General features: G+C 43.5%; 1 protein-coding gene across 1 annotated transcript in view; it reads right to left on the bottom strand.

Moving 5' to 3' along the window:
• The window catches only part of LOC149069426 (uncharacterized), a 176,805-nt gene extending 152,269 nt beyond the window's left edge, over positions 1 to 24,536 (bottom strand). Inside the window, exon 1 of the mRNA XM_089249736.1 lies at positions 23,351 to 24,536. Within this exon, the coding sequence (XP_089105862.1) occupies positions 23,351 to 24,235 (885 nt within the window). The 5' untranslated portion in view covers positions 24,236 to 24,536. The remainder of the gene's footprint in view (positions 1 to 23,350) is intronic.
• Positions 24,537 to 24,880: the final 344 nt, after the last annotated feature.

Genomic DNA, 24,880 nt, shown 5'->3' with positions numbered 1-24,880 from the left:
TGAATATGTTATCTGAGAAAAACTAAGGATAAATTTGACACTGTATATATATGTGGTGAGATTCGATTTGTATTTTATCTCACAGATGGCGGCACTTGTAAAGCCAACGCCATCCGATTGTCACGCAGGAAATCGAGGGAGAAGCGATCGAACCATCAAGAGCTCAACATGTCGCTCCTTAGATTTTTTATTTCGTCTTATGTTTCGTGTTGTAAATAAATAATTATTTTATGAAATTAATCAATTATCCTGATCCATCATTTTATTCAAATCACGCAACCTCGTAACCCAAAGTATGGTGACCGCGGACTTCAAACAAGTTCCAGTTTCTTCACTGCAGCACGAGGCAATCTACTGGCGTTTCCCGTGAGTGAACTTTCACTTTCTGGAACTTGAAATAATTTTTCCTGGATTTTCAGCATGGAAGTAAGTGCCGTTCAGGTACCACTTTTTAACCACCATGATCCAGCGCTGTGGTTTATCATGTGTGAAAGCACTTTCGCTCTCGCTGTTCCGAAACCGATAACCGAATCTGTCACAAAGTACAACTATGTTGTCGCGAATCTGCCTCCGGAAAGTGCGGCTCTTGTCCAAGACATTCTCGTTAATCCGCCGGCCACGGATCCGTATGAAAGGCTGAAATCGGAACTTATTAAACGGTCGAGCGAGTCGTCGTCCACTCAACTTCGAAAGCTCTTAACATGCGGGTCATTGGGAGATCGGAAACCATCCGACATTCTCCGCGAATTGCGACGACTAGCGGAATCGCATTCTGTCTCCGACGAATTGCTGATGGAGCTTTTTCTCCAACACCTACCGGCATCAACTCAGTCCATTCTCGCTGCTGTCACTCCACTCGGTCTCGAGAAAGCTGCTCAACTCGCCGACAAAATTCATGAAGTGAACCCTCAGCATGTTGACGCAGTTGAGAAACCGCAACAGCCGGATTCCGTCGCGCAACTTCGGGACGAAGTGGCTCAGTTACGCCGCGAGTTGAAAAACGTCCTGCGTTCGCGTAGCAACTCTCGCCAACGTACTTCACGTGCGCGCAGTCCACATCCACGATCGGAAAACTGCTGGTATCACAACAAATTCGACAACAACGCCAAAAAGTGCGTGTCGCCGTGCAAGTTTCAAAAAAACGGGGCGGGCGAGGAGTAATCGCGACATGCTCCTTGCCACAGGCATCTCGTCGCCTTTTTACCATGGACAGAAATTCCAAAATTCGATTCCTGGTTGACACTGGATCCGATGTTTCTATCCTTCCAGCATCACCATCACAACGACGCTGCGACGCCACTATGAAGCTCTCTGCTGCTAATGCTTCAACCATTAGTGTTTATGGTCAAAACAGGATGACATTAGATTTCAATCTCCGTCGTAATTTCACTTGGACTTTCCTACTGGCTAATGTTTCCACACTCATCATTGGGGCAGACTTTCTGTTCAACTTTGATCTTGTTCCGGATCTCCGACGACGATGTTTACTGGATAGGACAACAAAACTCAATGCTGACTGTGATCTTCACATTGCAGAAGTTCACTCAATCAAACTCATCGAAGGTGACACCATCTACCACAGCCTTCTCAGGAAGTTTCCCGACATCATCAAACCACCACAACCAGGACAACCTGTGAAACACTCTGTCGTGCATCATATCGAGACTGTTGGTCCACCTGTGCATGCCAAACCAAGACGTCTAGCTCCTGATCGATTGAAAATCGTGAAGCAAGAATTTCAGCAGATGCTTGACCTCGGCCATTTACGACCATCTAACAGCTGCTATGCATCACCTCTGCACTTGGTCCCGAAAAAGGACAGTGATGAATGGCGTCCAGTTGTTGATTACCGAGCTTTAAATGCACAGACTGTGAAGGACCAGTACAGTGTTCCAAATGTTCTGGACTTTACATCTGAATTGCATGGTAGTAAAATCTTTTCTCACATAGATCTCATCAGGGCCTATCATCAGATTCCTATACTTCCTGGAGATGTCCATAAAAGTGCTATTATCACACCATTTGGGTTGTTCGAGAGCACTCGAATGCAATTTGGCCTTTGCAACGCTGCAGCCACATTCCAAAGGTTTATTGACGAGGTCACTCGTGGACTTCCATTTGTATATGCCTTTGTTGATGATATACTGGTAGCCTCGAAATCACCAGAAGAGCACATCGAACATCTAAGGTTGTTATTCGAACGTCTGCAAATATATGGCCTCAGCATCAAGCCTTCTAAATGTGTATTTGGTGTTTCATCAATTGAATTTTTGGGTTACAAAGTTTCTGGATCTGGCATCGAGCCTTTAACAGATTGTGTTGATTGCATCCTGAACTTTCCTAAGCCAAACACCATCACTCAATTACGACGTTTTCTTGGTCTCTTCAACTTTTATCGTCGTTTTGTGCCCAGAGCGGCACACATCTTAACACCTTTACACAAGTTTTTGGAGGGGATAAAAAACAAGAAGAAATCCAAAAGAGCTACTCAAACCAAGCCAGCTGATATCCTTCAGTGGACTGATCCAGCCGAGCGAGCATTCGTCGATGCGAAGCAAGCTTTAGCGGGTGCAACATTACTTCACCATCCGATTCCTGGTGCCAAGCTAAGTCTTTGGGTCGACGCCAGTGATTTAGCAGTCGGTGGTTCGCTAATGCAATCAAAAGGATGGGAACCCATTGCATTCCTGTCCATGAAACTGACAAAGAGTCAACAGAAGTTCTCCACTTACGACCGGGAACTGTTAGCAATGTACACTGCTGTCAAGAGATTCCGACACATGCTAGACGGCCGTGAGTTCATAATTTTCACCGATCAGAAACCTGTTGTCTTCGCCTTCAAGCAAAATCCTGATAAATGCAGCCCACGTCAATGGCGACACCTCGACTTCATCTCGCAATTCAGCACTGATGTTCGTCATACTAAAGGTGCAGATAATGTGGTAGCTGACGCTCTTTCAAGAACAGAAATCAACTCGATTTCCAAATCACCATTCCTGGATTTTGACCTTTTTGCAACTGCTCAACGAGAGGATCCTGAATTAAAACAGTTACAGCAAGACAACTCTAGTTCAAGGGCGTAGCGAGGGGGGGGGGGGACTTGGGGGTCTGGTCCCCCCCCCCCCGAAATGTGAGAAAATGACCGAAAAAAGGGAAAAAGATGGCCAAATCCATTGTTCTGTCACTTTGGTCCCCCCCCCCCGAACGAAATTTCTGGCTACGCCCCTGCTCTAGTTCACTGACTTTCAAGTCAATGCCAAGTCCATTTACTGCAACAGAACTGGTATGTGATGTGTCTACAGGCTCACCAAGACCATTTGTTCCAGCGAGCTTCCGCAAGACTATTTTTCATCATTTCCACAATCTTGCTCATGCAGGTGTAACATCATCTACTCAGCTAATATCTGCAAGATACGTTTGGCCTAACATGAGAAGGAACATCAAAGATTGGGTAAAGTGTTGCAATGAGTGCCAACGCTCAAAGGTTCATAAGCATACCAAAACACCTTTAGGCACCTTTGCAACACCCGATGCAAGATTTTCTCATATTCATATCGATCTGGTTGGACCTCCGCCTCCTTCAGAAGGAAAGACATACTGCTTAACAGTAATTGATCGCTACACCAGATGGCCGGAAGTCATACCTGTAGCAGACATCACAGCAGACACAGTTTGTCGTGCCTTGTTCGATGGTTGGATTTGCCGTTATGGATGTCCATCAACCATAACAACCGATCAAGGACGGCAGTTCGAATCATCGCTCTTCAGAGAACTGATCGACCTGCCTGGCACCAACAGGATTCGTACCACTGCTTATCATCCACAGGCCAATGGCATGGTCGAACGGTTTCACCGTGTCTTAAAAAGCTCATTGAAGGCACATGAGAATCCAAAGTGGACCGTCACATTGCCAGCCATCTTACTTGGTCTCAGGGCAGCCGTCAAAGCGGATATCAAAGCCTCTAGTGCCGAGTTAGTTTTCGGTACATCTTTGAGATTACCTGCAGATCTCTGCACGGATACACCCGGTCAGCTCTCATCAACATACACATACGTACAACAGCTCAGAGAGCGTATGAATAGTATCAAACCATGCAAAACATCAGCTCATGGTCAATCCAAAATTTATGTGCATCCTCAACTGCAAACTTGCTCACATGTGTTTCTTCGAATTGACAAGATCACACCACCTTTGACACAACCATATACTGGACCCCATGAAGTGATTTCTCGTAATGAAAAAAAAATCACTTTAAATGTAAATGGGAGAAAGACCCGTGTTTCACTTGACAGAGTGAAACCCGCATTTATCTTTAACGATGTCTGTGTGGAACTTGACAAAAACAAGCTCGAAGAAAAGAAAAATGACACTGTGCCAGTACAACCATATGTCACTAGGTCTGGCAGAAAAGTCAAATTCAGTCGTAGGCTGATAACCGAAATTAATTTTGTTTCGAATTGTGCATCATAATATTTTTTTGCATCATATAATTCTACATTTCATTGATTTTTTCTTTGCATCTTGTATTTCATGCATCTCATTTATATTATGCATCCAATATATATATTTTTACAGCTTATTGAATTTTCTGCATTTAATTGTACATTTTGCATCGTATATTTTTAAGTGTTTACTTATTGCACATGATTTCCTGCATCTTATGCATCATTGTATTATGTTTTGCACATCTATTATTCTGCATCTTATGATTAATTTTTTGTATCACATTTTCATTTTGTATCTCATTTATCGTTCTCTCACCATGTTCCTTCACTGGGGGAAAACTCATGTGGTGAGATTCGATTTGTATTTTATCTCACAGATGGCGGCACGTGTAAAGCCAACGCCATCCGATTGTCACGCGGGAAATCGAGGGAGAAGCGATCGAACCATCAAGAGCTCAACATGTCGCTCCGTAGATTTTTTATTTCGTCTTATGTTTCGTGTTGTAAATAAATAATTATTTTAAGAAATTAATCAATTATCCTGATCCATCATTTTATTCAAATCACGCAACCTCGTAACCCAAATATATATTCATAATAAAACTAAGGGAAATCTCGATATAATCGCCACCTGGCAGTCGAATGGTTAAGGAACTATACTCTGACTGTGCAGGTCTGGGCTCGAATCCCGGTACGGGAATTGATGTCTGCTAACACTAACAAATTCCCTGGACAGATTGTAAAGATCTCTTGGGAATATGTGAATTAAAAAAATCCTATTCTATGGACCAAGAAAAATATCATATTAGAGTAAAATATCATAGTATTATTATTAAAGTGAGAGACTTTGACATTGAATACCGACAATTAGGGCCGCAACTAGATGCTTGATCAGCCGAAGAAAGCCAGCGCCATCTTAGCTAGATCCAACACCTTTTCTGCGCTATAGAAGGTATTCGGCAAGCACACATTTTATCACTCCCCCCCCCCCCCCATTTAATCTTCAACGAGAGGTTAAAAGGTGAAATTTGCGCCCACTTGTGGTCCAGGGCAAGGGACCTGCTTATTCCCCCTCACCTCACTTACGGCTCTTGACCATGGACACCAGAAAGTTCCATACCATAACATAATTTACTGCTCAGCACTTTTTGTGTACTACACAGAAAGTAGCTTCGCGGCAACTTAATAAACACTTTCGAAAGGTAGTGCAAAATACCAATATTTATCAAACACGCTCGAAAGAAAAACTGTTGAAGAATTTAAAAATATATATAGCAGATAAATTTTCAGCGAAATAAAAAAAAAATATCTTGGTGTATATATATATGGTACAGTACAGTACAGAACCGAGCACGCCTAGGCTCTGTCGCTTTTGCGATGTAAGCTCATTGATCGTGGGCGTGCCGGAAAAAACTCAAACCGGCAAGCCGGCCAGGAAAGCACACCCGGTTCGGACCAACATCCCGCCAACCCCCCCACGCAGCACAACCACACCCAAACCCCCTATCCCAGGGCACATCACCACTCGACAAAGCCAGGACAGCACCGCGGGCCAGGATCGTGTCCGCGGTGGAGGTTCTTGGGGGTGGGGGTGGTCGGGAGTCTCCCTTCACGGGGCGTGCTGGGGTGCTGTGGATCGCGCCGGCGGGGCCAACCCGCCACAGGACGAACACCACCCCTCATCACGAAAAACATGGAACGCCTCGCGACAAGGGCCCCAATCGGCGCGCCACTCCCGGCCACGCATGAAGCCATATGACCCACCGACACCCAATCCCGCTCTCCTTGCCACTTCCCGCACCTCCGAACGGTCCGGCCTCCCGTCCCTCTTTTCACCCGAGGAGCTACATGCTGGTGCGACAGTCAAAGCGAGCAACTGATGACAAAAACCAGATTTCAATGAAAAACTTCAATAGTCAGAGTATAGCGCCAATGAATGAATGAACGCCAGAACTTTGCCACTGGACTTATCCCGTTACCGCGATCTCTTCCAGCTCAGCTTCGTGGCAGAGTCTGGAACACTTTATTTTGTGTCAAAAAAAAAAAAGAAAAAAAAAAGAGAGTATAGCGCCAAAAAAGGCTGCTTTTTACGCATAACTCGAAATTATAAATTAGATGTTATGAAAAGCGAAGAAATTAAAAGGAATTGAAAAATTGGAACAAATAGGAAAAATTTGGAAAATATGGATCAATGAGAATCTCAAGGGGGACCCCCCCCCCCCACATTGCAATAAACTGGAAAAATGCTTCTAATGATGGTAAGCCTAATAGGCACAAAATTACCCTCAGTTCCAATTACCATCAGCTTTAGAAGTCAAAAGGCAAATATGAGAATACACAATTATAACCAAAGAAAGCATGAAAATCATATGAGTAGCACAAGATAAGAAGATAATTTACACAAAGTGTGTTTAAAAACTGAAAAATGAGATTATAAAATTGAAGAATGAAGAAAACACACAAAGAGTTAGACTTTTTAAAACATGCCGCCTGAATTAGCAATTAGGAAAACGTGGGTGAAGTTTGAAACCCATAAAAGAAGATGGATAACCGTTGCCACTCAAGATATTTAAAAATGGTTTTTTTAATTCTTGAAAGTTGTCCAAAAAATATATTTTTCAAAATTTTAATACTAATATTAGAATTGAAATCAGACAGAAAATTAACTATAATATAGGCTATGTTATTAGACAAGCAAATTTTAAGATCCAGCAAGTCCGTAGATAAGGGGTCGTGATTCGTTTTCTTAAGTGTCAAGTCCGTAGGGTAAACTTCACAGCTAAAATTTCCAGAAAATTCTCAAAATTAAAAATAATGAGATCATCGATATATCTAAAACCCAGCCAACTGAAGACCAATGTACCTGAACTGGAGACAAAACTAGAGATGTGTATGAACAAACAAGATCTGGAGCTAGCATCGGAGAACATTATGGAGGCTATCGACTCAACCAACAGCAGGACCCTGATACCGGCTCCCAGCGACAAGAAAAAATCCGCCTCACCAAACTGGTGGTTTCGTTTAAACCACGTTGGTTAAAAGTATCTTAGTTATTTAAATTTATATACAGAAGCCAAAATTTCTCATATGTATCTATGGACTGGAATGGCCGGGATGAACTTTGGGGTTATCCGGATAATAATGAAAGAGGGAACAGGGTGTTTGACTTCCTCTTGGCCAACGACCTCATCTTGCTCAATGGAGACAACGAGACAACAACCTTCGAACGACATGAAGCGAGAGGGTGGCCAGATCTGACCACCTGCAACAACTCACATCTGACCAACCAAACGGAATGGTACGTGGACCAGGAGAACTCGCATTTCGGACACAAGTACCTTCACATCAAGCTGAAGGAGACGTTCACTGGGGGACAGACAGCCTAAGTTCCGCACATCAGAGCAGAGACGAGAGATTCGCTCGCCAAGTGAAGACCAATGTGCCTGAACTGGAGACAAAACTAGAGATGTGTATGAACAAACAAGATCTGGAACTAGCATCGGGGAACATCATGGAGGCCATCGCCTCAGCCAGCAACAGGACCCTGATACCGGCTCCCAGCGACAATAAAAAACCCGCCTCACCAAACTGGTGGACGCCTGAACTGGCAAGAGACAGGAAGCTGGTTCGCGCCCTCAAACGGATATGGTTAAAGGCCACGGAGGAAGACAAACAAACTGCAAGGAAAATCTTCTCTCGAAACAGGGCACTCTACAGCAAGCAAATTAGGGAAACCAAGTTGGGGAAGTGGAAGGAAAAATGCCAGAACACCACCGAGGTATACGGATCCCGTACAAAACGACAATGAAGCGCAGACCAATCCCGCCTCAGTTTATCATTAAAGACGGAGGAGGAGAAAGCATACTGGAAAGGGCCACCATCTATCCAGAAGAAATTATTAACACCATCTATCCAGAATTCCACGAGAAGACGCAGAAGAGGAAATGACACTACTGTCGTCAATAAGAGCTTCAAAGACATCTAGGGACAAAATCATTTCGAGGACGTAGATCACCAGGATTGTGAAGAGCCTCAACGATCGCAAGGCTCTAGTACCGGATAGAGTTGATAATAGGATGATCAAAAAGATCAACAACACGTTCCCCAAACTCTTTGTAACATGGTTCCAGAGATGCCTGGTCATGGGGTGCTTTCCTGGAGTCTTCAAGGTGGCCAAACTACTACTTTTCCTTAAAAGGGAAGAGACCCGGGGGTTCTGGGATCCCACCGACCAGTTTCGCTTCTCTCTTCGATTAGAAAGGTTTTTGAACGACTACTGCTTTAGAGGGTCAGCTTCTACCTGGATAAACGAGAATGGTGGCACGAAGGTCAACATGGCTTCAGGCAAGGGCGTTCCACAGAGGCGACAATAAAGGACCTACTGGAGGAAATCCGGAAATAGAGGGTACAGAAAATGGATGTAGCGGTGGTCTCGGTGGACGTTCAGTCAGCCTTCGATAACTTACGACATGGAGACGTTTGGTGGGGGGGAGAGACTGAATGGTCTGCCCTTGCCGGACGACTTAAAAACAACCACGGTGAACATCCTTACAGAAAGACTGGTCACAATGGAAACAGATGAAGGAACGGCAGAGCACAGAGTTACTAAGGGAGCCCCACAGGGATCCTGCTCGGACCCTTCTTTTGGAACGTGGCCCTCGACAATTTACTCCAAGTGAAATGGCCAACGGGATCAAACTACATGCTTACACCGACGACGTGGTGGTTGTGGCCTCAGCAGCCACGGTGGAAGGAACAGGTAAGGTGGCGGAAAAGGCCCTTGACATCCATCCAGATGGATCCAGAAACGCCACCTCGGCCTCTCGAACCAAAAGACTACCTTCATCTGGTTTTCGAACAAGAGGCCCCCGACCATTCGAATGAACGGAGTACCTATCAAAAGGACCAAGCTCCTGAGTTATCTGGGGCTCAAAATCGATGAGAACTTATCTTGGGAACACCACATCATATCTCAGAAGAAGAAAACATTTAAGCTTCTCCAACGGATGCGAAGAATTGCCGGCCCACAATGGGGCATCCCTCAACACCTGAGGAGGACTCTGTACCTGATTGTGACTGAAAGAATTGCAGCGGTACGGTGCGGTCATCTGGTTCGCGAAGCCCAAAGTACAGCTAGGAGACAGGTTAGACACTTCAAAGGCCGCATCTCTTACACATCTCGGGGGCCTATAATACGACGCCCACGAACGCCCTCCAAGTGATCCTGGGCATCCCCCCCACGCTTCGAATACGAAGCCAAAGCGACAAGGCTTTTACTTCTGCGAAAGTCCATAGAAATAGACGAAGAGACGTGAGAGAGAGTGTTGAGGGATGCCTCATTGCGGACCGGCAATTCTTCGTATCCGTTGGAGAACCTTAAGTGTTTTCTTATTCTAAGATATGATGTGTTGTTGTCACGATAAGTTCTCATCGATTTGGAGCCCCAGATAACTGAGGAGCTTGGTTCTTTTGATAGGAACTCCGTTCATTCGAATGGTCGGAGGCCTCTTGTTCGAAAACCAGATGAAGGTAGTCTTTTGGTTCGAGAGGCTCAGGTGGCGTTTCTGGATCCATCCATCCAAGATGTCAAGGGCCTTCTCCGCCAGCTTACCTGTTCCTTCCACCGTGGCTGCTGAGGCCACAACCACCACGTCATCGGCGTAAGCTTGTGCTCCGTTGGCTATTCCGCTTTGAGCAAATTGTCGAGGTTACTTCAGCCCCAAGATGAAGGGTTGGACGACACACCCGAGCAAAGATCTGCCAGACGGGCAGATTTCCGTGGAACAACTCGCTCACATAACTCAAAACAGAATTTACTACACGGACGGGTCTAGATTAAAGGAGGCGACGGGGGCCGCTTATGTCATCACGACAGGTAAGGAGATCAACGCTACCTGGAAGGCCAAGCTGAAGTCCAGGAACACAGTTTTCCAGGCGGAGCTTCTGGCCATACTGGAAGCAAGCAGATAAGGACGCAGCAAGGAGAGGAGTCCCTGCACACATTAGGACGGACAGCCTTTACAGCCTACTGGCCCTCAGGAGCCCTATATCAGAACACAAAATGGTCAGGTGGGCCAGAAACGTACTGATTAGACATCCAGAGATACAGCTTGCATGGGGTCAAAGCCCACGAGAGCACCTGGGGCAACGTGATAGCTGACCAAATGGCAAAAGATGCCACCATAAACGGAAACGGAACTGAATGGAACACGGTCAAGCTACCACACTCAGCGGCCAGAGCGATGCTAAGGGCGGACCTCCTCAGTAAGTGACAATCTAGATGGGACAACCCGGAGGCCAACGGTCGCTCCACCTACGAGGTAATGAAAATTGTGAGTCTGAAAAGTAGCAATTGGAAAAGGGAAGTGGCAATGTTTATCACAAGACACGGGCCATTTTCGGCAAATTTGAGGAGTTGCAAACTGATTCCGAATGACAAGTGCAGTTGTGGGTCGACGGGCTCTAAATGGCATTACGCCACAACCTGTAAACACACAAGGATTTTTCACTTCCAGGCTCCGGATGAACAATACGAGACCGCCTGGATCAAAGCAATCCTTGACAGACCTGAATCTACAAGGAAGCTGGTGGAAATGGTCAGATTTCTCAAAAATCACCCAGAAAAAGCCAAACTGGATGAAGATACAGCCCAGATGAGGAGACATCGGCAAACAGGGGCCAACTCAGGCGATCTGCCAGATTAGTCAACAGATGAATCGAATATGCAGGACAAGATCTCACCGACGAAGAAGATGATGCGGAGAACCTGTAAGAGTCAAAGTTCACAGCACTTCACGGAATACCTCTCTCGGCAATGGCTGCAGAGGACCAATTTAATATATCTTTGCAGCTTTGACTGTCGCACCCGCATGTGGCTCCTTGGGTGAAAAGAGTGACGGGAGGCCGGACCGTTCGGAAGTGCGGGAAGTGGCAAGGAGGGCGGGATTAGCTGTCGGTGGGTCAAATGGCTTCGTGCGTGGTCGGGAGTGGCCACGACCACCTAGATAACCACCTAGATAGGTTATATAGGAGGTCGTGGAGTGGCGCGCCGATTGAGGCCCTTGTCGCGAGGCGTTCCATGTTTTTCTTGATGAAGGGTGGTGTTCCCGTCCTGTGGCGGGTTCTCTCTCGTGTCCGCGGTGGAGGTTCATGGGGGGGGGGGGTAGAAGGGTCGGGGGTCTCCCTTCGCGGGGCGTGTTGGGGCGCTGCGGACCGCGCCGGTGGGGCCTTGTCGTGGGTGTCGGGGCTGAAGGGGTGTCGCGCCCGCGGTGCTGTCCTGGCTTTGTCGAGCGGTGATGTGCCCTGGGATTGGGGGTTTGGGTGTGGAGGAGTGGTTGTGCTGCTTGGGGAGTTGGCGGGATGTTGGTCCGAACCGGGTGTGCTTCCCCGGCCGGCTTGCCGGTTTGAGTTTTTTCCGGCGCGCCCACGATCTCACGATCAATGAGCTTATTTCGCAAAAGCGACAGAGCCTGGGCGTGTTCGGTTCAATACTATACTATCTAAAACCCATGATTTTTTGTTACATTTAAAAAATTGAGCACACTTTTTGATTATTTTTTAAAATAAAAATGTGTCTTCATCCATCTCTATTAACTAAAGTATTTTACAGAAACTAATTCTTTGTTTGGCGCTCTTGCACTGATAACAATAAAAAAAACCGATGAAGAATAAACTAAATTTTTCTAAACAATGAATTTTTTTTGCTCTCCTACGTAAGCATACATTAAAACTCGGTTATTATGACATTCATAAAGTAACGTGATTACGCCGTTAAAACCGAGATATATATTTTAAAATACTTGAATGAAATGCATTGGATCCCGATTATAACGTTTTAGCAAAAAAACAAATTAGTACCTCATCAAAAAAAAGTAACAAATTATCAGGGTGCCCAACCATTTCTAATAAATTCATAAAAAATTATCAGAAGTAAAACTAAATAGACATCTCAAGGAATAAATTTTTATATTAGCAAAAATTCCATATCAAACTTTTGAAACATTTATTAAAAGCATAAGTATGAACCGAGGAGGAAATATGCCCCTAAGAGCTGCATTGTGTGTGTTTTGCTTTCATTATTCTGTCTTTTTGTTACTTATTTTTGTATCGTATATAAATGTGGTTGTCTATCTGTTGTTTTTGCAATGAAAAAAAAAAATCTAGACGAAACGTTGTGTATGTGGGTAATATCGAAAAGTGCACTAAGAAAATTTTCACACCTACCGTTCTTTTCAAGCAGTTTTTGTTTTACATACACACACAAAGTCGCAACTAGGGAGAGTGGGTCCATTGTACAGGGTGCTAAACTAGAGAGGGCGCTGAATTACCCCTTTAACCACTCCTTCTAACCTTTCCTTACACGGGGACGCCAAAAGCTTGCTAGCTCCAGTTAATAAAGTATCCAGCTGCGGCCCTGTATGTACCTTAAACCTTGCAACATACATATTGATGCACTGGGCCACAACGACATGCGTGGTCAGCCGGGGCAAGCACGCATTTTGCCTCCCCCTTTTAATATTAAAGGAGAGATGAAAGAAACAAAAAAAAAACCCCCTCTGGCTCGGAGTTTGGGGCATCAGTCAGTGTCGTCTTAACGCATGGGCCCACCATGCGGGGGCCTCAAGAGAAGTGAGGCCTCACAAAAATGAGATCCGGTTGAAATTTTCTAGGATTTACCAGGTTGGGACTCCGGAAAACCCCTTAACCTGGGGGGCCCATGATACTCTTAAGACGGCCCTGCATCAGTCCCGCCTGCTTCTCCCTAGTTGCGGCCCTGGTGCGTATGTACATGGTGTTAAGCGGGCCGGGATAGCAAGTTTGAAGGGGCGACAAAATTTTTTCCTGACCATCAACAGAAATAATTTTTTCCTTAATTTTTTTTTGGCACATGGCGTTTCCCAAAATTATAATTATTACTAGCTATAGTACCCGGCGTTGCCCGGGATTTCTTCAATGAGGCTTTTTTGGATCACGTGATATCTCCCTCTTTCTTTGAGGGACATGCAAACCGTGTCTAAGTTCACCAATATGGCGACTTCCTGCGCGACTTCATGAAATAAACAAATCTAGATTTAAAGAAACGTAAAAATAAATATATATTTTTTCTTTTTTTAAAGGGTGCTAGGTATTTCGATCCCCCCCCCCCCCTGAACTTCAAGTTATCCATCTCTGCCTGTTTCTGCTCCAAAAAATGCTTAATTAAAGCTGTGGAATTTTTCGACGTACTTTTTATGGGCCCATAATTAATTTTAAAACAACTTAAACTATATGTGAATTTATGCATGAATTTATTGAATATCAAAAGACAATACGGAGATATTAATTTTCTTTCTTGAAAAGATATAAATAAAAAGTTGAAATCAATGTGCATGGATATCCAACTCGAAAGTAGGTCCGGGTAATTGCTTCATATTTAATCTCCTGGGCTTCGTATATCTCTAAGTGAACTCAATATTTCAAAAATCGATTATTTAATACAATTTTTAAAATTATTGTTGTGACAGAAAACGCCACAAAATTTCCGCATTTCTACATTAAAATCGGCAATTTTAATACTGATTTCTATAAGGATCACCATTTCCCTGACCCTCAAAGCGATGCTGATGATGATTATGACCTCATTCAAAAAACCTCATTACTGGGAGTATTGAAAATGTGGCAAACCATTATAAAGGCATAACTATTATACATATACTGACAACGTTGAAGAAATGACAAACCATTGTAAAGGCATATACACGTCTCATACGCATTGCTAGGGAACCACGGTAACCGAAGTAAACGTTCGGAAAGTGATTGTTGAGGCCCAAAAATCATTGTTGCCCGACAGTTTTTTGCCCTGCTCTGACGAAATTTTAGTAGCCTATCGTTCAAGTCGGGTCCCATTTGGTATATATGCAAAATTTGGAGACGATCGATCTAAAATTGTAGATTTGTATAGAGAACATACATACACACACAGACAGACAGAAAATCAATTTTATATTTATAGATGATTAATTTTTTTCCATTAATTAGAAACTTAGTTAATTGGAAATTTACTTTAATTACAAAGAAAACAAGCTAAATTCATGTCCAATTTTTTTTGAAACTTCAAAAATATGTTATTTTTTGAATAGCCAGTCATCATAGATAAAAAAAATTGTGCGATTTGGTCATGAATTGTAAGAGCGGTCAAAAATGGGTCAACTTTTGGGTTGTCTTTCTTCAACTCCGAATTGATTTCCAACTGCAAATATTGTTACAGAAAATTAAATAATTTAATTACCTGAAAATTTTTATTAGTATATACAGTAAAGCCCCTCTTTTGCGAACACTGACAGGACTAAAAAATTCGTCCGTGAAAGAGTGGTGATCGTTAATCAGGGGTTTGAAATACATACTTGAATATATTGTACAACTGTAAATTATTATTTGGCCGTAAAAAAGGGGGGTGACCGCATCTGAGGGGTGTCCGTTAAGAGGGGGTTTTACTGCAATGCAACTTATGAGCACGAATTTGCATGATAATCGTAGCCAACTTCAGCTTGGCGAAAATAATTTAGCCAATCCCGAGAGATATCACGTGACATTAAAATATAAAAAAAAACCCTGTTGCTAACAGCAGTGTGTGTTTCACGCGAAATTCCACGGTTGCTGATAAGATCAACCGCACCATCCGAACCGTAGTCAGCATGTTAGCCAAAAAACCGCCCTCAGCGGTTGAGGTTGTATCTGTGCGTTGACAGAATAAAACTATAGATGATGCCTTCCCCCCCAACCTCAACCGCCTGCTACCGCGCCACAGTCAGGTCCCAGCCTAAAAGGCCCCTTCAAAGATTGCGTAATAACCATTCCGTATTCTTCTTTTCTCTCTCCCCTTATAATACTGAAACCTATCTCTTGACCATTGGATTGCCACCTACAGGCAACTGACTTTATTTATGGCTTTATTTCATCTATTTACGCATCCCTTTTCTGACTTTCTTTGCTTCCTTTCTACTTTTCTTTTCCTTCTTTTTTTTCTTTTTTTTTTTTTGTTCAAACCCCCACAGAAAAAACGTCTTCCTCCCATATGCTTCGGAAGATCACAGGGGGTGAACCTGACCAATGATGTGAATTTTAATACTAATTTGTACCTACGTAATCCTCATCACCGAATAGATGGATCTTTCTTTGAAACCGGACTACCAATGGGAAAAAGGGGGTTGGTGCTCCTCAAATTTTACTTTTTGGAATTTTTGAAAATTTGAAGGCAGATTGATTATTGCAAGTTAAGAAAATGGTAAAAAAAATCAGATTTGAGCGGTTGGTTTTGCTGCCATCGGACGATGAGGATGGAGAAAAAGGTGTAGGAAAGAAGTTCTTACCATATTTTAAATTGTAATATCGGGGATATGGGAAACAGATAAAATTAGGAAATTATTTAGGGTGATAATTTTTTGGGTAATTCAGCATCTAATGAGATTTTCCCCTCTTTAATGTCAATAAATTCCAGCATCAAATTTCGGATTTATTACACCTGAGATTTAAATTTATACAATACATATATTGTTTGTCACTATACTACTTGAAATTTTCATCAATAGTTATGTGGGGTTTGCCGTCAAGTAAATACCCGACAGATGACAGCACGGATACTGGGAGAAGGAGAAAGTCTTTCTGTGAGGACACGATATATCTGTCGACACCACTAATCTACGAACGTTGAGAGTTGTTCGTCTTCAACCGTTGAGTTCACCATGTACCATCGACGCCGTCACATTTCTCTTTCTGTGTAAATATGTTTTAATAAATAATAGTATTCATTCCCGTATTGCTCTCGCCTTAGTGGTGACCCTAGGACTCGAAACACGTACCATCGACATCAAAGGAAATGGCATTGAGGCCAGGACCTTCGTCCAAGGATTTACGCCGACAGCTTGGATATTTACGACAATCGCATGCCGTGAATACTTTCGCTTATGAAGATCACTCAGCGATAATCACTAAGTCCCAATTTCGTCCTTTTCGGGAGAGCCGTCAGAACCATGTATATAGGAACTGTAAATTTCCGTTCTATATAAAGTCGAGGTCCTCGCATAAATAATTTTATTACGAAATTGTGTATATTGTATCGTACAATATGTCTGTCACTAACGCCGAGGGTGCCACTGCTCAAATCGATCGTATAGGATTAAAAATGCCACCTTTTTAGCGCCAGAACATCGCTTTATGTTTTTCCCAAGTCGAGGCGTCGTTTCCTTTATTGGGTATCACGAGAGACGAAACTAAATATGCCGCGCTCATCGCCTCAATCGACGCAGATACTTTATCTCACGTTTCTGATTTCGTTTTCCAACCTCCGGAAACAAATAAATATGAGGCATTGAAACGAAGATTAATCGCAGAATTTGCTGATTCGGAAGCCACACGAATACGTAAACTTTTGGGGGACCTACAGTTGGGCGACAACAAACCGTCATTTCTGCTCCGTCAAATGCGAGAGTTATCAAGGGACAAAATTGACGATGACTTTTTGAAGAACCTATGGCTCCAGCGGTTGCCTACGACAATTCAATCTATTCTTTCCGCCTCCACCGACGAGTTGACGCAGCTTGCCACGCTGGCAGATAAAATCCACGAAGTTGCTGTTGATCCACGAGTGACGTATTCTCTCGCGACCGATAACGAATCTTCAAATGCTGTTGCCGTGATTTCGCCTCTCATAGCGGACTTACAAAAACAAGTTTCCAAATTGACAGAGCAGGTTAATCATCTAAGATTTCGACGTTCACGATCGACCTATCGTGACCGACGTTCATTTTCTAGGGGCTCCAATACGTCGCAACAGCCACGTCAAAATTTCGCATCGGAACTGAACGACGGACACTGTTATTATCATGCCCGTTTCGGAAATTTAGCTCGCAAATGCAGAGATCCTTGCACTTTCTCAAAGTCGGGAAACGAGTAGCAGCTGCCACTCAGCAGCCAGTGGGTGGTAGCTTACCTCTTTCCATAAATCACAGGCTACACGTTTACGACAAGACCACAAATCGTCGATATTTGATCGATACCGGCAGTGACGTATCATGCGTTCCGGTAGGTCGCAACTCGCAAAATCACAATCCCGATCCACTCGAACTGTATGCCGCAAATCAATCCAGGATCAAAACTTATGGTACCGAACTCATTAACTTAGACCTTGGGCTCAGGAGGTGGTTCAAGTGGAACTTTATCGTCGCGCAAGTAGCCGTTCCCATAATCGGTGCTGATTTTCTTCGACATTTCGTCCTTTTGGTCGATCTCAAAAAGAAACGTCTGGTCGACTCTATCACCAACCTCAGCATCTCCGGCATATCTCAAGCTTGTTCCCAGTGTACTGTTCCTGTGATTGACGACTCCTCTCGCTACCATTCCATTTTGAAGGAGTTTCCAGAGTTAACTAATCCATCTGAAACTTTTCGCTCTGTGAAACACAACACCGTTCATTATATTCAGACCACTGGCCCGCCCATACACAGCCGGCCTCGAAGGTTGAATCCACAGGTGCTTGATACAGTTAAAAAAGAATTCGAGTACATGGTAGAACAGGGCATTTGCAGGCCTTCCAAAAGCTCTTGGGCCTCCCCATTACACATTGTGCCGAAAGCTAATGGTGCAATTCGTCCTGTCGGAGATTATCGACGGCTGAATGCGCAAACCGTCCCTGACCGTTATCCGATACCTCATCTCCAGGACTTCTCACATGCTCTTCATGGTATGAACATCTTTTCAAAATTAGACATCTTACGAGCATACCACGCTATTCCAGTCAACGAACCGGACATTCACAAAACCGCTATCATCACTCCTTTTGGACTGTTCGAGTTTCCGTTCCTGAATTTCGGTCTGTGCAACGCTGCCCAGTCCTTTCAACGTTTCATCAATGAAATTCTCCGTGACGTTCCGAACTGTTTCGCTTACCTAGATGACATACTCGTTTTTTCAGCCGATGAAGATTCTCATGTATCCCATCTCCGACAAATTTTTCGACAGCTAGACCAATATGGTATAAAGCTCAACGTATCCAAGTGTGAATTCGGAGTGTCGGAACTTTCGTTTCTCGGCCATAAGGTTTCTGCAGCCGGCATTGGACCTCTACCCGAAAAAGTACAAGTTATCTTAGACTACCCGTTGCCGAAGACCATCAAAGATCTGAGACAATTTCTAGGACTTTTAAATTTTTATCGAAGGTTCTTTCCACACGCTGCACACAAGCAAGCCAGATTAACTGCTTTTCTCAAAGGCTCTAATAAAAACGAAAAAAAAGACATACCTTGGACAGAAGAAAATCGACAGGTGTTCACAGAAACCAAGCAGCAGTTAGCTCAGGCGACACTACTCGTGCACCCTAATCCAAACGCTCAGATAGCCTTGTGTGTTGATGCATCGGATTATGCTATTGGGGGTGCACTTCACCAGATCAACAACAATAAACTCCAGCCACTCGGTTTTTTCTCGAGAAAACTGAGTGAGACAGAACAAAAGTACAGCGCCTATGACCGAGAATTGCTTGCTGCGTTCGCTGTTACCAAACATTTCCAGTTCATGCTCGAAGGAAGGCAATTTTGCATTCTCACAGACCATAGGCCATTAACGTTTGCCTTCAATCAAAAACCGGAAAAAACTTCTCCTCGACAGACCCGACAGCTTTCGTTCATTTCACAATTTACGACTGACATTCGTTACGTGAAAGGTTGTGACAATCAGGTTGCTGATGCTCTCTCCCGAATAAATGCGATCGAACTCTCCAGCCAAATCGATTACGAAGCAATTGCTTCGACAATCGAAGCAATTGCTTCGATTCGATCAGAAGCTTCTCCTACCTGGAACTTCAGCCGAAGTTTTATGCGACATCTCCGACGGAAGAATCAGACCGTATATACCAAAGGACTTTCGACTCGACTACAAGTCTTCAAGGTAACTCACGGACTCTCGCATCCAGGAGTGAAAGCAACGCAACGACTCATCACTGAGTGCTTTGTTTGGCCGTCGGTCAAGAAAGACTGTAAAACATGGGTGACATCATGCGTACCATGTCAACGGACGAAAGTGCAACGTCACACGGTCAGCGACTCAGGAGCATTCTTGCTACCGAACGCAAGATTCGACCACGAACACATCGATATCATCGGACCACTTCCACCAAGCCAGGGCAACCGATACGCAATAACGATGATTGACAGATTCACACGCTGGCCGGAAGTAGTGCCTGTTGCAGATATCTCGGCGGAAACCGTTGCAAGATCTTTTGTGTCAACTTGGGTTTCAGATTCGGCGTACCTAGTAGAATCACCACCGATGGAGGTCGACAGTTCGAGGCACAGTTATTCCAAGAACTGGCACAGCTGCTAGGAATACAAAAACTTCGAACGACATCATTTCATCCTCAAGGCAACGGCCTAGTCGAAAATTTCCATCGGCCACTAAAGGCAGCTCTAAAGTGCCAACTCACCGACCGATGGGTAGATGTCTTACCAATTGTTCTCCTTGTCCTCCGCTCAACCTATCGACCCGAACCAACCTATCGACCCGAACTCAAGGCCACATGTGCAGAACTGCTCTATGGTGCCACACTGCGGTTACCCGCGGAGTTCTTGGTTCCGAGTTCCGAGCAGCCCACGGATCCACTCACATTCGCAGCACAACTAGCGAACACCATGCGTAATATTGCGCCCGTTCCTACTGCTAACCACAATAAACTGAAGGTCTACATTCATCCAGCACTTCAGACATCGACTCACGTGTTTGTGCGCAGAGATGCCGTGAAGCCTCCGCTCCAGTGCACTTATGATGGCCCGTTTGAAGTCATGCAACGGACGCCCAAATACTTCGTGTTACGGATTAAAGATAAGCATGAAACTGTGTCCATAAACCGACTAAAGCCAGCATTTTCGCTGCAGGAAGATGTGCTACCACAAAACTTTCAGCCAGTGAAAACGACCACCGAACCTACCACTCGTAGTGGGAGAAAAGTCCGATTCCCTGATCGCTATAAATCGTGACTGAAGTCACTGGTGGAGGAGTACTGTAGGGTTTGCCGTCAAGTAAATACCCGACAGATGGCAGCACGGATACTGGGAGGAGGAGAAAGTCTTTCTGTAAGGACACGATATATCTGTCGACACCACTAATCTACGAACGTTGAGAGTTGTTCGTCTTCAACCGTTGAGTTCGCCATGTGCCATCGACGCCGTCGCATTTCTCTTTCTGTGTAAATATGTTTTAATAAATAATAGTATTCATTCCCGTATCGCTCTCGCCTTAGTTATTTGAATAACTTGATATTTGTGTGTAATGGAAATTCTTTCATGATTTTTTCTGTTTGATTAAATATTATTTAAATTTAACAGTAACATGATTCCTTCTTTCGTGAGTCATCATTTCTTTTCTAAATGTGTATTGGATCACTAGGAACCTGGGTTAAATCTACATAATTGCATACATATATATTCTTCCGGTGGTCCGATATAACATAAGAGCGAGACCCTTTCTCCTTATTGAATTGAATTTAATCAAAGCGAAATTTATTGCACAAATATATTAAAAAAATGTTGGCCCCTGGGACAGGCGCGGATCCAAAATGAAGGGGAAATCGATCCCTCGCTAACACCGAATTGTCTCGGAACAATTCGGTGTTACAAACGTCTCATAATATATATGAGACGTTTGCAATCATCAATTATTTTCATGAGGTTTTCTTTTTATCCCATTTTTGACTAACGTTGCGTTTGTGTGTGCGATGCTCAGTTTAATATTTTTTCAGATATTTTTCACATAAATGTTTTCATGAAATGAACTGAACAAAAAGTCTAATGATAACAGTGTTTTTTAAAAAATTTTTACAATGAAATTTGATTTTTTAGAGTTTTTAAAATATGAAATTCTCAAATTTCATTCCGATTTTCTATCTGAATTTTTTTTCCTGACCATCAACAGAAATAATTTTTTCCTTAATTTTTTTTTTTTTGTCACATGGGGTTTCCCAAAATTATAATTATTATGATTAATTTCTATTAATTAGAAATTTAGTCAATTGGAAATTTACTTTAATTACAAAGTAAAACGTGCTAAATTCATGTCCAATTTTTTGAAACGTCAAAAATATGTTATTTGAATAGCCAGTCGCAAAAATTGAGCGATTTGGTCACAAATTGTAAGAGTGGTCAAAAATGGGTCAACTTTTGGGTTGTCTTTCTTCAACTCCGAATTAATTTCAAACGGCAAATATTGTTACAGAAAATTAAGTAATTTAGTTACCGATGTAGCCTCTTTTTTCAGAAGCAAGGAAAAGAAATTTCTTGATTTATTCGGACTGAGGGAGGGATGGTGTTGTTATAGAAAAGCAAAGCTTCGTGGTCCTCCTACGAGGGTGGAGTTGACGGAGGTCTCCCTGAGGCCTGAACCATTCTTAGAATTTTTTTGTTTTTTCACACTATGGATTCACTATAGAAGGGACCTCTATTCCAGGATGTAAGGGGGTGTCATGTGCTTTATCGGCACCAACATGCACTATGGACATCCTGATTTTCATTTCATCCAGACATTATGGCTTTCTACGCACGGAAACAGCAGGGGTCATATAGCCCCATAGAGAGGTCACACACTCAATGCTGGAGTCCTTGCTGGTTTAGGTAAAATACTGCGGTTGTCAGTAGCCTTCGCTGAACGATAATCACGTCTTTTCTTCCTCGGAGGTCTCCGAGAGCGGTGCCTTGTAAATTGTTCTTCCTTCGTTCCCGTCATTTTTTTATTTATTTTTTATTTATTTACTTTTTTTTTTTTGGTGGGGGGTTACTTGTACATGTGTATTGTTAAAAGAAAATTGCAATAAAAGTGATATAAATACTTAGTTCAAGATATCCGCTGAAACGCCTACAAATTGATACGACTGATATTAAAATTTTTTCTTTTTTTCTCCTATGGGACATATCTGAAAGGAAATGAAATATAAAAGGTCATCTTATGGGTCCCCTTGACTCCCGGGCCACAGGGCTGGGGCCCTGTCAGCCCCCTCCCCATCATGTGGGGCATAGGCGGAAATAGACTTGGAAGTCTGGGGGGGGGGCACTGTCGTTATTTCTGGGGGCACGATGATGATGATGATGATGTAATTCATATATGCATATATATACATTAGATCAGTCAAGATTCACCTTTGACGCTGGGGGGGGGGGGCGTATCTCCGCCCATGATGTGGGGGCTATGACTGCATGATGGGACATCTGCTTATGCCTTCCCTCCAATTTTCATTTCAGCCAGACACAACAAGAAACAGCAGGTCACCACTCTGTGCCGGTGTCCTTAGGACACTACTGGTTGTCGGTAGCCTACATTGAGCAATAATCTCTCTCAATGTCCTTTCCTTTCTTCCTCCGGAAAAAACTAGCACCCGAGAGCTGCTTCCTTGTACAGCGTATTGTATATGTGTATTGCAGTAAAAAAAAATTTCAAAAAAAGAAAAGAGGAAGACAAGATGCTTAGTTGAATTTACGCTTAGTACAAATTGATAAGATTGATGTTAAAAGGTTCTATGTTCCTGAACAGATTGAACATATCTGATAAAAAAGTGGGAAAGGCTAAGCCACGGCTCCCCGGGCTCCAGGGCTGGAGCCCTGTCACCCCCTATGTGGGGGCCATGGCCGGAACAATGGGGGGCAGGGGGAAAAACTGCCCCAGATGACCAAATTTAGGGGGTGGAAAATTTTAGGCGGAAACAAAGAGCATCATTATATAAATTTATCGAATTTTAAATCGGTGAGGGTGGAAAATCATGTTTCCCCAGAAATGGAAAAATGGGAAATAGCATAAAAATCCCAGTTTAGGTCCTGGTACTGAATACTGTGTGTTCCGATTGACAACGATCAAATTGGTTAGCGATTGAGGACAAATGGTCGGAACTCACCTTGTTTGGTAGTTCTGGAACAGTGAAATTCTGCGTCCAAACTTGCAAACCGAATTCCTTGAACTTGTTCAAAATATCTTGTCGAGCTTTCTCTTTATTCTCTTCGTGTGACGTATGTTCCCTGGGCAAGTTGAACATTTTTTCGATCATGCTCCGAAGGGAGTGGATATCCGCTTCCATGGGGTCACAAGGTCGAGTGTCGTTCAATTCCTCGTACCCCCAGTCGAACCACGACGAGTAGAGACCACCTCCTGTGTTTAGTCCATTAGATGATGAAGACGATGTCTCTGCGTCCTCTCGAACGCGATCCAATTTCGCGCCATTCGTCGGACTTCGATTCAAATCGTCGTTCTGTATTTGCTCACTTTCGTCTTCGTTCCGTTCGACTTCTGGATTCGCAAATGAAGTCCCTTGTTCCTCCTCCGTCGTAATGCGTGGGGCGCTAGTCTGTTGGCGTTCCGTCGCGAATTCACGCTGGGTAGTGGTTTCGACTGGAACTTTCGGTGGAACTTTACCCTTGCCGATCGCTCCATTCCTTTTTGTGTTGCCGGATTGGGGTTTAGTTTTTGTGGTTCGAAACCTGGAATCGTCAAACCCCGAAGCTATGTCGACAGAGTTGTTTGGTGGACTCGAATCAGAATTTCCAGTTTCCCACCACGTGTGTTCGCTGTACTCTTTTGAGTGTACAAAGTTATTCGTGTCAAAGACTTGCAGATATTCCCTGTAAACGTAAGTGGTCTTTGGCTGAACTCCCTGTAAGAAAGTTTGAGGAATATGATATTGTTGTAACCACCAATACGGTAGAGCACATGGTTCAGTTAGTTGAAAGGACGACAACACGATGGCGGTTAAAACGACATGCATTGGTGAACCTATCTCGAGCATTTTTAAATCGTAACGAACACAAATGCTTCGTTAGATAACCCTGGTGACAATAATCATAATCTGAGATGTTCTACGACTCGATACGATAGAATTCACACTGCTTCTAAGGGAGAGAGCAGAATTGTTCCAAAGACGGGATGTCAATTAATTGAAACGCGAAGTGGTTTGATTACGAGAAAACAGCCCAATTAGAAAGTGAATAAAACACAATTAGATCAGCAAAAGCTTTGGAATCGAGTGTCATGTGACTAGTTTGTCTTGGTACGCGATCTGACCCAGATTTGAATGGCTCCACTCTTCCAAGAGTTTCTTTTTTTCCTCGTTGGGAAACGCTTGAAAACAAGTATACTTTATATTTGTATGCCCTACGTATATATATCTCACTTTTGAAGGTAAACCACTATTTCGTTTTACTTCTTGCGTGTTTGATCACTTTCCTCCTTTTTTGTAAATATGTAAAAAACAAGAAGCCAAGAGTTCCACCTGAAAAGAATACTTTTTTGTTATTCGGAGCGTGTGTGGGGATAATGAAATAAATTATAAAATTATTTTACGAGTGAGAAGGTTTCTTGTAAACGGATTTATGGGTTTTGCATCCTCCTCTTGTTGCAATTTAATGTTTTGACCACCAATTAGGCCCCTTTC

This window comes from Pholcus phalangioides, unplaced genomic scaffold (genome assembly GCF_987345545.1).
Source record: "Pholcus phalangioides strain wild (caught in Gottingen) unplaced genomic scaffold, Ppha-v1.0 ptg000022l_1, whole genome shotgun sequence".
In the NCBI taxonomy this organism is placed as follows: domain Eukaryota; kingdom Metazoa; phylum Arthropoda; class Arachnida; order Araneae; family Pholcidae; genus Pholcus; species Pholcus phalangioides.
Note: the sequence above shows the minus strand (reverse complement) of the source record. Positions and strands in the feature narration are given on the sequence as shown.